The 13615-nt window shown below is 35.9% G+C and overlaps 1 protein-coding gene across 1 annotated transcript in view; it reads left to right on the top strand.

Annotated features, from left to right (window-relative positions):
* Window positions 1–13615, top strand: part of DCDC1 (doublecortin domain containing 1) — a 105819-nt gene that overhangs the window by 59658 nt on the left and 32546 nt on the right. The window contains exons 10-13 of the mRNA XM_074276633.1: window positions 6601–6804; window positions 9493–9694; window positions 11217–11369; window positions 12062–12163. Of these exons, the coding sequence (XP_074132734.1) occupies window positions 6601–6804; window positions 9493–9694; window positions 11217–11369; window positions 12062–12163 (661 nt within the window). The remainder of the gene's footprint in view (window positions 1–6600; window positions 6805–9492; window positions 9695–11216; window positions 11370–12061; window positions 12164–13615) is intronic.

The raw sequence follows: 13615 nt of genomic DNA, 5'->3' as shown, positions 1-13615 counted from the left end.
CTGTTGGATTGTGTTGGTAATGTATAAAAATCCTGAGGATTTATGTGGATTTATTTTGTATCCTGCAACTTTGCTAAAATTCTGAATTATTTCTAATAGCTTTTTAGCAGAGTCTTTGGGGTTCTCTAAGTATACCATCATGTCATCTGCGAAAAGTGACAATTTGATTTCTTCATTTCCTACTCTAATTCCTTGAATCTCTTTCTCGGCTCTTATTGCCGAGGCTAGAGTTTCTAGTACTATATTGAATAGTAATGGTGATAGTGGGCAACCTTGTTTCACTCCTGATCTTATAGGGAAAGGTTCTAGTCTATCGCCATTACATATGATGTTTACTGAAGGTTTTAAATATATGCTCCTTATTATTTTAAGGAATAGTCCATTTATTCCTATACTCTCAAGCGTTTTTAGTAGGAATGGATGCTGGATTTTATCAAATGCTTTTTCTGCATCTATTGAGATGATCATATGGTTTTTATTAATTTGATTATTAATATGGTCAATTATACTAATAGTTTTCCTAATATTAAACCTGCCCTGCATTCCTGGTATAAATCCCACTTGGTCATAGTGTATTATCCTGGGGATGATTTTCTGAAGTCTATTTGCTAATATCTTATTTAAGATTTTAGCATCAATATTCATTAAGGAAATTGGTCTATAGTTTTCTTTCTCAGTTTTCGATCTACCTGGTTTAGGTATCAGTACCATGTCTGTGTCATAAAAGGAATTTGGTAGGACTCCTTCAATCCCTATTTTTTCAAATAGTTTACATAGCATTGGAGTTAGTTGTTCTTTAAATGTTTGGTAGAATTCACATGTATATCCATCTGGTCCTGGGGACTTTTTCTTAGGAAGTTGGTTAATAGCTTGGTCTATTTCTTTTTCTGAGATGGGACTATTTAGACTACTTACTTCTTCCTCTGTTAATTTGGGCAAGCTATATTTTTGAAAGTATTCTTCCATTTCATTTAAGTTATCAAATTTATCGGCATAAAGTTAAGCAAAGTAGCTCTTAACTAGTGTTCTAATTTCCTCTTCATTAGTGGTGAGTTCTCCCTTTTCATTTTCAAGACTAACAATTTGCTTTTTCTCTTTCCTTTTTTTAATCAGGTTTACTAAGGGTTTGTCTATTTTGTTGGTTTTTTCATAGAACCAACTCTTAGTTTTATTAATTAATTCAATAGTTTTTTTACTTTCAATTTTATTAATCTCACCTTTTATTTTTTGAATTTCAAGTTTTGTGTTTGTCTGGGGGTTTTTAATTTGTTCCTTTTCTAGCAATTTTAGTTGTAAGCCCAATTCGTTGGCCCTCTCTTTTTCTATTTTATGCAAGTAGGCCTGTAGAGATATAAAACTTCCCCTTATTACTGCTTTGGCTGTATCCCACACATTTTGGTATGATGTCTCATTATTGTCATTTTCTTGGGTGAAGTTATTAATTATGTCTATGATTTGCTGTTTTACCCAATCATTCTTTAGTATAAGATTATTTAGTTTCCAATTATTTTTTGGTCTATTTTCCCCTGGCTTTTTATTAAATGTAATTTTGATTGCATTATGGTCTGAAAAGGATGCATTTACTATTTCTGCCTACTGCATTTGATTTTGAGGTTTTTATGCCCTAGTATATGATCAATTTTTGTATAGGTTCCATGAACTGCTGAGAAGAAAGTGTATTCCTTTCTGTCTCTATTTAGCTTTCATCAAAGATCTAACATATCAAACTTTTCTAGTATTCTATTTACCTCTTTGACTTCTTTATTATTTATTTTGTGGTTTGATTTATCTAATTCTGAGAGTGCAAGGTTGAGATCTCCCACTATTATAGTTTTGCTGTCTATTTCTTCTTGCAGCTCTCTTAATTTCTCTTTTAAGAATTTAGATGCTGCACCACTTGGTGCATATATGTTCAATATTGATACTGCTTCATTATTGATGCTGCCCTTTATCTCTTATCTTATCTCTTTTAATTAGATCAATTTTTGTTTTTGCTTGATCTGAGATGAGGATGGCCACTCTTGCTTTTTTGGTTTTCCCTGAAGCATTATAGATTCTGCTCCACTCTTTTACTTTTAGTTTGAATGTCTCACCCTGTTTCAGGTGTGTTTCCTGTAAACAACATATAGTAGGATTCTGACTTTTAATCCAGTCTGCTAACTGCTTCCTCTTTATAAGGCAGTTTGCCCCATTCACATTTATGGTTAGAAGGACTAATTCTATATTGCTTGCCATCCTATTAACCCCTGCTTATGCTTTTCCCCTTTCCTTCCCTCTTACCCCCCCTACCCAGTATTAAACTGGTGAACACCACTTGCTTTTCACAGCCCTCCCTTTTTAGGATCCCTCCCCCACCTTAAAGATCCTCCCCTTATTTTACCCCTTTTCCTCGAAATTTCTGTATTCCCTTCCCCTTAGCTTACTCCTTCCCTTTCACTTTTCAATGAAGTGGAAGAATTTTCACCATAAATCAAATATGTCTATTGATACACACTATGTTCATCTCCCTCCTTTCTTTCTCTCAGATATAATAGGTTACCTTTGCCTCTTCATGAGATGTAGTACCACCACTTTACACTTTTTTATATGATATAATTCCATTTCCACCTCTAGTTTCTAAGACAAATTGTACATACGTTCTTTACATATTTTTTTGACAGAAGTATAGTTCTCAAGATTTCTTTTTACCTTTTTAGAAATCTCTTGAGTTCTGTATTTGAAGATCAAACCTTTTATGTAGGTCTGGTTTTTTCATCAAAAATAGATGGAATTCATTTATTTCGTTAAATGTCCATCTTCTTCCCTGGAAAACGATGCTCATTCTTGCTGGGTAAGTTATTCTTGGCTGCATACCAAGTTCCTTAGCCTTTCGGAATATCATGTTCCAGGCCCTTCGTTCTTTTAATGTGGACGCTGCTAGATCCTGGGTTATCCTTATTGTGGATCCTCCATATCTGAATTGCTTTTTTCTAGCAGCTTCCAATATCTTTTCCTTTGTCTGATGGTTCTTGAACTTGGCCACTATATTTCTTGGTGTTTTGATTTTAGGGTCCCTTTCAGTAGGTGATCGATGAATTTTTTCAATGTCTATTTTACCCTCTGTTTCCAGAACGTCTGGACAGTTCTCTTTGATAATTTCCTCGAAAATCGTGTCCAAGCTCTTTTTTTCCTCACATTTTTCAGGGAGTCCGATCATTCTCAAATTGTCTCTCCTGGATCTGTTTTCCAGGTCTGTTGTCTTTCTGGTAAGGTACTTGACATTCTTTTCAATTGTTTCATTTCTATGGTTTTGCTTGACTCCCTCTTGGTTTCTCCTTGAGTCATTCATTTCTACTTGTTCCAGTCTAATTTTCAATGATGTATTTTCTTCACTCACTTTTTTTATATCTCTTTGTAATTGTCCAATTGAGTTTTTATCTTCTATGGAATTTTTTTCCATTTTATCCATTTTATTTTTTAGAGAGCTGTTTTCTTTTTCCAGCTCACTAATCCTGTTTTCCTTGGAGTTGTTTACCTTTTCCAGCTCACTAATCTTGTTTTCCTTGGAGTTGTTTACCTTTTCCAGCTCACTAATCTTGTTTCTCAATGATTTGATTTCTTTATCCACTCTGTCTTTGAATGCATGGGATGACTTCTCCAGGCTCTCTTGCCAAGCTTCCCTTTCCTTTTCCCATTTCTCTTCTAGCTCTCTTGTGAGAGCCTTTTTGATTTCCTCTATGAGGTTCTTTTGCATTGAGGAGCAGCTTATATCCCTCCCAGGGGATACATCTGGGGACAGTCTGTTCCTAGTCTCCTCAGCATTTGAAGTCTGCTCCCTCTCCACACAGAAGCTGTCAATGGTTAGAGCCCTTTTGAATTTTTTGTTCATTTTGTCAGAGTAGGAATCGAAGAAAGCAAATTGACAAGAGAAACAATTGGTCTGTTTTGCGGGGGATGGGGCTGGATGGTATTAATGGGCTTCCTCTACAGACTGGGGGTAGGGCAGCAGAGAGCCACTAACAGAACAGCAATGACTGTACTGAGTCTGCGCTCTGAGGCTCTGAGAACGCGCTGAGTCAGTCCAGGTGGGGGTTGGGGGTCGCTGAGTTCGGATGCTAGCTTTCTGGGGTTTTAATCTTCACCTCCGGTGTTTACACCCTGTCCACTGCTCCTGGCTTGCTGCCAAGACGGAGTATCCACACTGGGGTAAAAGCCTTTTTGCAGAAACTGCAGAGATTGTACCCCTCCCCCTCCGGTCTGAGCTGTGTGAGCTGCCTGTCTTGCTCTGGCTGCCTGCCCTCAGTCTGCGCCCAGTCTGATTGACCCTAGAACACAGACCTTTTCTGGCGACTTTCAAGGATGTCTTCTCTTGGTGATTATTTGTGGATTTCCTTCTGGGTCAAACATTAAGTCTGAGGCTTGTCATGAAGTAAGTCCTGAGAGAAAACAAGGAGCTCAAGCAGCTGTGTGCCTCCACGCCGCCATCTTGGCCGGAAGTCCCCCTTCCTGCTATTTTTCACACATCCATTCAAATTTCCCACATCTGTTCTTTGAATTGGTTGTCTTCCACACCTGGAATGTACTTCCTCATAAAATCCCTAATTATTATCTTGTATCCCAAGCACCTAGAATGGCACATAGTAGGTGCTTAAGTAATTCAGATTGATTGATTGTGTGACATTTGAATTGCTTCTCAACCTCTAAAGCTCCCATTTAGGGTTTCCCTGAAAAGTAGCTGATGTCATTTACTGGGATATTATACCTGCTAAGCTGCAAATTATAGATCAGTCTCTCCTCTTTGCTGCTCCACTGTCTGCTATATTCTGTATTGAACTGAGGAAGGAGATCCATAGTAAAGGGAAATTTCAGTTCTTTTGTGAATCATACCCAAAGAGCCTGAAAAAGTCTTTAGTGCAAGACTGTCTTTTTGAAATTTTTGATTCTTCCTCAATGGCCATTCCACTAAGTTTGCTTGCTGTTTGGTTTGGAGTAAAAATAACTCCCATCATGCTCTTCTAGCTCCCAGCTTTTTAAACTGTGGTTTGCATTCCCAACAGGGGTTTCATAACTGAAATAGGGAGGCTGTGAAATTATGATTATCAGTAAATGTTTGATTTCTATACTTAATATCCAGGATCACTTAAAAATTTCTCAGGTGGTTGCAAGTGGAAAAAGTTTAAAAACACTAGCTGACAATGGCCACAACAATTTTTTTAGAATTTCACTTCAAGACTGGAGGAGCAGGGATGGGACTGGCAACATTTAGCCTGCATTCTCATAGTTATACTATATATTTCATGTCCATTAATAAATATTTTTGGGGCATAGGAGATAGAGCTTTTTATCCATGAGTCAGGAGAGCCTGAATTCAAATACAGCCTTAGTCACTTACTTGCTTTGTGTCCCTGGGCAAGTCAAATACACCCATTTACCAGAGTTTCCTCATCTGTAAAATGAGATGGAGAAGGAAATGGCAAACTACTCTAGTATTCCTGCCAAAATACCCCAAAGGAGGTCCCAAAGAGTTGAACAGGACTGGAAATGACTGAACAATAAAAGCAAACATTTAAAAAAAACATTATTATTATGTTTTGTTTTTTGAAACCATGTCAGGACAAGAAAAGACATATCTCTCTCTTTTCATTACAGTCTCACTAAGATTTCTTTGACAAGGTCTCAATACAAAATTTCCCTTATGTTATTAGAAGATTGTTTTTCACAAGATGATAGACTTTTAAATAAGTTTTAAAAAGAAGGGAAAGTCCTGATAACATTCATGTGTGTTACTTTTTAAAAGTCATTCAATTCATTAAACATTTAGCAAGTATCTGTTGGGTACAGAGCTCTGTGTAAAGACCTGGGAGAGAGATGATATAACCCCAATTCTCATAGAGCTTATGCTTTTAATAGATTACGTCCTATGGTCCCTTGGAATTCAGCACCATCACAATTTGGAATTTGGAAGACTAAGGCAAGCTCAAGAATTTTGAACTCAGACATTTATGTTTTTTAGAGGCTCAATATGGGACAAGATCTTTAAATAGGAGAAATGTAGGTACCTCTTCAGCCTGGGCTTACCCCTTAACATTTAAGACCACGTGTAGTCAGGAATCACTTGGGAAAAGTACTAGACTGGGAATCAAAATTTGACTCTTGAATTCTAGCCTGGAGGACACTATACTCTGGGACTTTCCATCTCCCTGAAACTAAGTTTCTTCCTCTGTTAAATAAGATATCAGGTTGATTCATTTGCAAGGACCCTTCCAGCTACAATGGGTCATGGCATTGTCATTTTAGCAAGTGTTTTGTAGTTGGAAAATTTGCCTTTGGAACCTGGATAATGATGTAGCTCTGTCCAAGGTACCCAAAGCACTGACTATAATTCGTGGTGATATTAATACTCCAGGAGTACCCATACAGCCTTTTAAGTTAGCCAGAAGTTTAATTACTCCATTTTCCTGCAGAAACATGAGTATAAACTAACCAATGTAAAACATTGATGTTGAAAGTCTATGTACTTTTGTGGAGACAGAATTTGGTCACAATGCCAACACAAGTATTTTGTCTCAGGAAATTTTTGACAATAAAAATGTCATCAGTAGGCTCTATGGTGTTTTACAGAGTGATTTATCCTCTTGTGAAGATGAAAACAGTCTAAGGCATTATGAAGAACTTCTGTTATCTTTTCAACGAAGGATCAACATGCAATCTTTGTCACATGATATTTTGGCAACCATGCGCCAGACACCGGTGAAAATAATCGCGCATAAAAATGGAACGAGATCCGCCAATGGCAAATTAATTATTGCTCAATCTTTCCCAGTGGTAAGTGACTTTAGTGTTCAGATTCTAGGTTGCTTTACAGACTTATTTATTTTCTTGCAATGTTGTGATCTTGGGTAGTAAAAGCCCTGAACAACTCTAGAGCCTACAAATAGATGATGTAATTCCTATTTTCTTTCCTTCCTTATAATATAAGGGAGTAGAGAAAATGTGTTGTAGGGCAGAGGTACCAAAACAGGGAAATGTTTAAGAATATAAACAAAAATATAATAAAATAGAATCACAAAACATTTAAAAACTAGGCCAATATACAGGCCACAGAGATCCTGATGTATAATTAATACCCCCATTTTTATTTGAGTTTTAGGGGATGAATGGTGGGACTTAAACCTTGGAAGACCCAGACTCAAATACCGCTTCTGACATTCATCATCTCTGTGATCTTAGATAAATTATTTAAAGTTATTTAATTTTCCTAAGCCTTAGTTTTTTATCTGTAATTTAGGGATATTTTGAAATATCAACTTTTGTACAACTGCTATAAAATTCAGCAGAATTACTAGCAAAAAAAAAAAAAAAAACATAAAACTTAGATAACATGTGGTCCCTGGCCTTCAAAGAGCTTATAGTATTGGGACATAAGAGATAGTTAGAGATTTCTACAACATACTACAATATATTCTGCAAAGTAAAATAATAATTACAAAAGTTCAAAAAAGTTTCTTTTAATATTTGGGGGTGAGGAAAAGGATTTGCTACTGAAATGAGGTCCCAAAGATGTTTCATAGAGGAAATGATAGATGAATTAGGCTTTAAAGAATAGGTGGAGACTTAATCCCTGAGGAATATTAGGTTGGGGATTCTGGACATGCTCTATAGAAGAAACTGTTCACTCATTTTTTAATTTGTGTTGTGCATTTAAAGGGACTTTCAGTTAATTTCCATCCCTAAGGAAAAGAAATTATGTTGAATTACTTGGATCAGTCTGAGATCTTAGTTGTTATTTTTTTCCATCAGTGCCAGTAACAACCCATCTATTTCTACCGATTACCCTGAGTGACTCTCATGGATGTTTTCTTATCTATTTTTTACAAGTGAGCCACTCAGTTTTGTTAGGGGGAGGGGATTTCCTCTTACTCTTCTATCATTACATAGGTATGAATGGGCATCTACTATTTAGATATAAATAAATATAATTTGTCTTTCCTCATTCTCATTATATGACTCACCCATTCCATTTCCTGTTATATGACGCTTTGTGATCATTATAACTCGATGTATTTTTCATGTGGAGATTGTTTGAAATAGGCCAACAGACCAATAATCATGATTCTTTCCTAGTAAAAACTCTTCTGTGTAAAAGCACTATATAAACTGTAAAGCACCATGCTCAGGTAAGATTTTAGTATTCATTTCTGCTTTACTAAAAGGCACATCTGTACATCTGCACTCATCAGGGGACTTTTTTTGGAGGGAGAGCCAGACTCCTTTGAGGTAAATAATTTAGTCAGAATTGGGAAACATATTTAATTGTACATCACATATATATGCAAAGCTATTTTGGTAAAACTGGAGCCTGTTTTTAACATTAATAAGGAAAAAAAAACCAAAACAGTTCACTTGTAATTAGCATATTTTTAGATTGATTTTATAGGCATTTTTTGTTGGAAGATAATGCTGATCTTTTATTCTCTCTCATGGATCTTACACTAAGACTTGCCACTTTTAGATTTCATAATAATTAATCCCTTGGAGCACTCCACACTTTTTGGAGCATACCAGAGGCCAGTTGGCTTTCCATAGAGAATGTCCTCTCCATACCTTAATGGCAGCTGTTCCACAATTCACTGGAATTCTGTGATCAAAAGATGCAGATGAGCATCTATAAATTGCCCAGTACAAAATGATAAAGAACTACTCCAAGGATACAGCCTAGGGAAGGGGAATCAAGAGGCTTAGGGTTAGGCAGCTCCTTGGGCTGATAATGTATTTTAAATATATATTGTTATCGAGCTCTCTCAAAGAGATATGAGAGGACTGATCCCTAATTTCATAGTTACATACAGAGGTAAACTTGAGAGAACAAGGCAAGAATTGACTTGAGGTTCTGGCTTGTGTAAAAAAAATAAAAAGACAGTAAAGGAATTCTCTTTGTGGTTGAACATAAATAATGTTTATTGGGCAGACAGTGCTGCTCAGTGAACTAACAAAAACTGAGGTGCTAGAAGCTCATAGGGCTTCATCTAGGCTCTATCACTGCCTGGTTTGGTGGCCCCAGGCAAACAATTTAACCCTCCTGGCCCCTTCTCCATTGTAAAATGGAGGTGATGACATTTATCATCAGTTTTCCCAAGAGCTTGGTCATGAAGGTTAAGTAATCATTCATTTTAAAGTAGTTTGTACATGGGAAGTAATACAGAAATGCTAAGCCATGTTAGAAGAACTGCACGGAATGATATTTCTTAGGACTCGATTCAAGGATTAGAAAATATGCTCAAATATCCTGTGGGTTTGGAGGATGAAATAGATGGAGGAATTACCACAGGAGGATTAGGCAAATGTTGCTGGACCCTATAGATTATATGAATATATATATATATATATATATGTATATATACACACATATATATGTATATATATTATATAGCTACATGAACATACATACATACATATATATACACACACATACATATTATATATATATATTTCTTATAGTATGTTTTTTTTCAGCTTCTTTCAGGATGCACATTACAGCTTGGTCTGAACAGAGCAGCTTCTAGACTCTACACATACGATGGCACAGCCATCCTTAACCTAAATAATTTGATTTTGTGGGCTATAAATGAATTTTTAAAACAGAGAGACTCAGAAGATAAAAAATATATTTCTCCTGAGGAGAACAAAGAAATGGCGGCTACTCAGAGTACAGAAGGTAAGTCCACCATGGTGGAGCTGAATTAGCCTTGGAACATGAATCAGAAGACTTGGGCTTTGTCACTTAACTCACAGTGTTGGTCTGAACAAGGTGCCTTCATCAGTCTCTCTGGGTCTCAGAATTCCTCAATTCAAAAATGATGGAGTTTATTTGATGACCCAGAAGGCTCTTTCCTTCTTCATGTCTTTAATTCTAAATTTCATAGCAATTGTCATTGGGCTTAAGAGCCAAGAAGGATCTTAGAAATCATTTCTTCCAAACTCTTAGATGAAGGGAGCTGAGATCCTCGAGGGGAAGTGACTTGCTGCAAGTCATATGGCCAATAAGTACATTTAAACGGTTTTTCTTCCCTCTGTTGAATTTGCCTGAAGGATTGCCTTCCCTCTGCTGATTGCCTCCAATTGATCCTGATATGTTGTCTCTGCCATTAGAATATGACTTTCTCAGTAACAGGGACTGTCTTTTGTCTGTCTTTGTATTCTCTGAACTTAGCATTCTGCCTGGTATATTTGTTGTCATTGTTGTTCATTCATCCAGTTGTGTCCAACTTTTTATGATCCCCTGGACTATCATAGCCTGTTAGTCCCTTCCACCTTCCACTATTTTGTAAAGTCTCTCCAAACGGTTTGCCATACAGTGAATTCTAAATAAATGCTTGTCCATTGGCTGATCATTTTTGTTTATGATCAATCACACAAACCAAATAGATTATTTCATTTATTTATTCTGAAACATTTCTCAAATCTCTCTCCTCACTGCCACCAATCTAACATAGAATCTGATTACTATTCCCATGTATTATTTTAATACTCTCTATAGCTTTTGACGCTTTTTATTCACCCTTTGACGCTCATCTTTCAGGCTAAAATTTGACATAATTATATCTCATCATGTCTTGTCTCAGCTCAAAGATCTTCTGTGGCTACTTATTGCCCCCTAAATAAATAAATGAATGGATGTCTGGTTGGATCTCTGGATGAATGGATGGATGGATGATGGATAGATAGATGGATGAATGAATGAATAGATAGATAGATGATGGATTTATCTATTGGACCAAAATATAAACATTCTAGAACGTAAGCATTATTGACGAAAATGGATCATGAAAGAAGCAATAAATATAGACTCTTCCATTCAGTCATTGAATAAAAACAATTATACCTGAAATGACATTGACCATTAAGGCTATAGATGAGTCATAGAAAACTACCTCAAAAGATCTTGCTTAACCCCTGAATGAGAATAATAAGTTCTTACTGGGGATTAGATATCATGTGCTTGCTTCCTGCAAGGTTTTCAAGGTATTTCTGTAAATAATATTTATAATGAGACTTCTTTTATCTACCACAAGGTACAATGTGCAATGTCTAATATGTTTTTTGTTGGAACAAACTTCCTACAAAGAAGCTCAACTCCAATAATGGTATCTCTTAATTTTAAAAGAAAAGAGAAAAACATAAAATTAAGAAAAAATTCCTCTAATTTTTAACTGAAAAAAACTTCTTATCTTTCTTAGATAAAAAAACAAACCAAGGAGATAGCAAGCCATATCCACAAATCATGATGTCAGCCCGTTTGCATGCTTTCAACTCTACTTTGCTCTCCCAAATTCTCAAAAATCCCATAGAAGTTTGGGTTTCATGTGGGGAACCATTTATACCTCTGGATGGTAAGAGGAAGGGGGGAGGAAGTGAATCAATTCCCACTTCACTTTATGGAAAATGAATTAAATGTATGTCCATGTCAACCTAGTGCCACATTTATGCAAAGGATGAGTAGTTGGGTCTATCAATTCATATGTTCAAGAGGATGGATGGCTTCATATCCCAGATGTGCCTTTTTTTTTCTTACGGGGATAGAATGTTTTGTCTGGGAAAATGTCTAATTTAAGTGATAAAGAGATTCTCTATGTACAAGGCTACGAATAATGGTATACATTACAAAATAACAAATGAGTTTAATTCACCATGAGGAAGACCTGTCTGCACATCTTCATTTTTAAGAATTGCCCCCTTTAGGCAGTAGGTGGGTGTTTAAAAAACAAATGATTCCAAACTAGGCTTCCATCACCACAGAATAGATTTCTGGAGTAGGAGATGAAAGATGGCCTTTGCATATGCTAAATCCTTGTAATAAAGCAATGGTTCTATTTTTTCTCCCTCTTTGATTCCAAATGGACATGCCTTAAGCTCTGTCATCTTTCAAAGATGTTTCTTTTGATGACCCTCACCTTTTAATTACTTGTCTCTAATTGGATCCTTCTCATGGACTTCCAGGGGCATTACAAATTATTGGCTTGTGTGATAAATTGCTGTTGATAAGAGGATTCAAGATAAAAACCCTGGGTTTCTATGATTACAGCTCTGCAAAGATCAGAAAAACTTCAGAGAAAGAATTGGCTAAAAAAGGACAGAATTTTGGCTGATCTGGAAGTCATGAAACATAAAATGAGACAGTTAAAAGGTTAGTATTAAAAAACTAGAATATGTTTTGTTGAATTCAGAATATGACCTTAATTTGCAGATTGATGTTTTACTCTCTATAGATATTTAGCTAATAAACTACAGACAAAACACAGTTATAAAAGGCAATACAAATTTCACTGCTAATTCCACATTTCTCTAATATTGATTTTATTTTAATAGTTAAACATTAGACACCTTGCCCATGTTACATGCTCAACCTCTCCTAAACTTAAACTCCTTTTCTCCCTCTATATGACCCATACATTTTTGGGGGCAAAATCTTCCCTTCTTCAGAGACTTTCCTAATCTGTCAATGATTACATCAAAGAACTAGCAAGTTAAAACATTGATTCTAGATTCAAAGACCCTAAGTTCAAATACGTTCTCTGATGCTACTATCTGCAAGACTTTGGACAGATCATTTGTAATCCCTGGGTCCCTGTTTCCTAATCTGTAATGTAGAAACCCCTATATGAGATCCCAGAGATAACAATCATGAAAAATTCCCAGTAACCAGAGGGATGAGTCATACTTAAAAATAAATTTAGGTTAGAATACCATAAATATATAGGAAAGATCAAACAGTTAATGAGTTTCAAAGAAAAAAAGAATCCCTTTGGGGGGGATTCAGTGTGGTCAGTGAAGAAAACTCTGGCTATGGAGTCAGAGTAGGAAAAAAAAATTGGTCAGTTTTGAAAGCTCATTGGTCAGGGAAGAGACAATTGAAGAACTTGATTGAGAAGCCACCTCTGGGTTCATTTAATCCATCCACTTAATTTTACAGATTAGGAAATAGGAGCTTAAAACGGTTCATCATATAGCTGATCGTGGAATAGTGATGGCTTCTTTTGTTTACATTAACTTCTTTTTAAAATTTTTATTTATTTTATGACAATTTATAGAAAGCTTTCATTGATTCCCAAATTACTAGCATCTTTTTTTCCCTCCCAAAAATACATAGCATTAATTTATCCATAGAATTGTTGTATTTTCTGTGTAAAATATAAGTTACTTGCCAGCTTAGTATAGTGCCTGGCACATAGTAGGTGCTTAATAAATGCTGACTGGTTGAGAACAGCAATTTTTTTTAAAAATTTTACCTGTATCTCCAGCACATAAGACAGCACCTTTAACAAAGGAAGGACTTAAATTAGATTTAATAGAAGCAACAAAGAACACATGTATATATGAGAGATGGCTCCATGAGAAAAATAGAATTGATGTATTTCATAACAATTTGAGCAATTTTCATAATAATCTGATGATCATGAATTATAGACCTTTGGAAAAACTGTTTCCCAAAATGGAGCTGCTTTGTATAGTCTCTGTTAGGTATGAACCCTGTTTCTGTCTTCCACCTATGAGTTTCTGATAGCTGAGCATGAGCTCTAGAGAGACAATTTCCAAAGGGCAAGTTGGCATGTGACCTTCAACCACTTAAAGAACCCTC

Source organism: Sminthopsis crassicaudata, chromosome 6 (genome assembly GCF_048593235.1).
Source record: "Sminthopsis crassicaudata isolate SCR6 chromosome 6, ASM4859323v1, whole genome shotgun sequence".
NCBI lineage: Eukaryota > Metazoa > Chordata > Mammalia > Dasyuromorphia > Dasyuridae > Sminthopsis > Sminthopsis crassicaudata.
The sequence above is the reverse complement of the archived record's forward strand: the minus strand, read 5'-3'. Positions and strand labels throughout refer to the sequence as shown.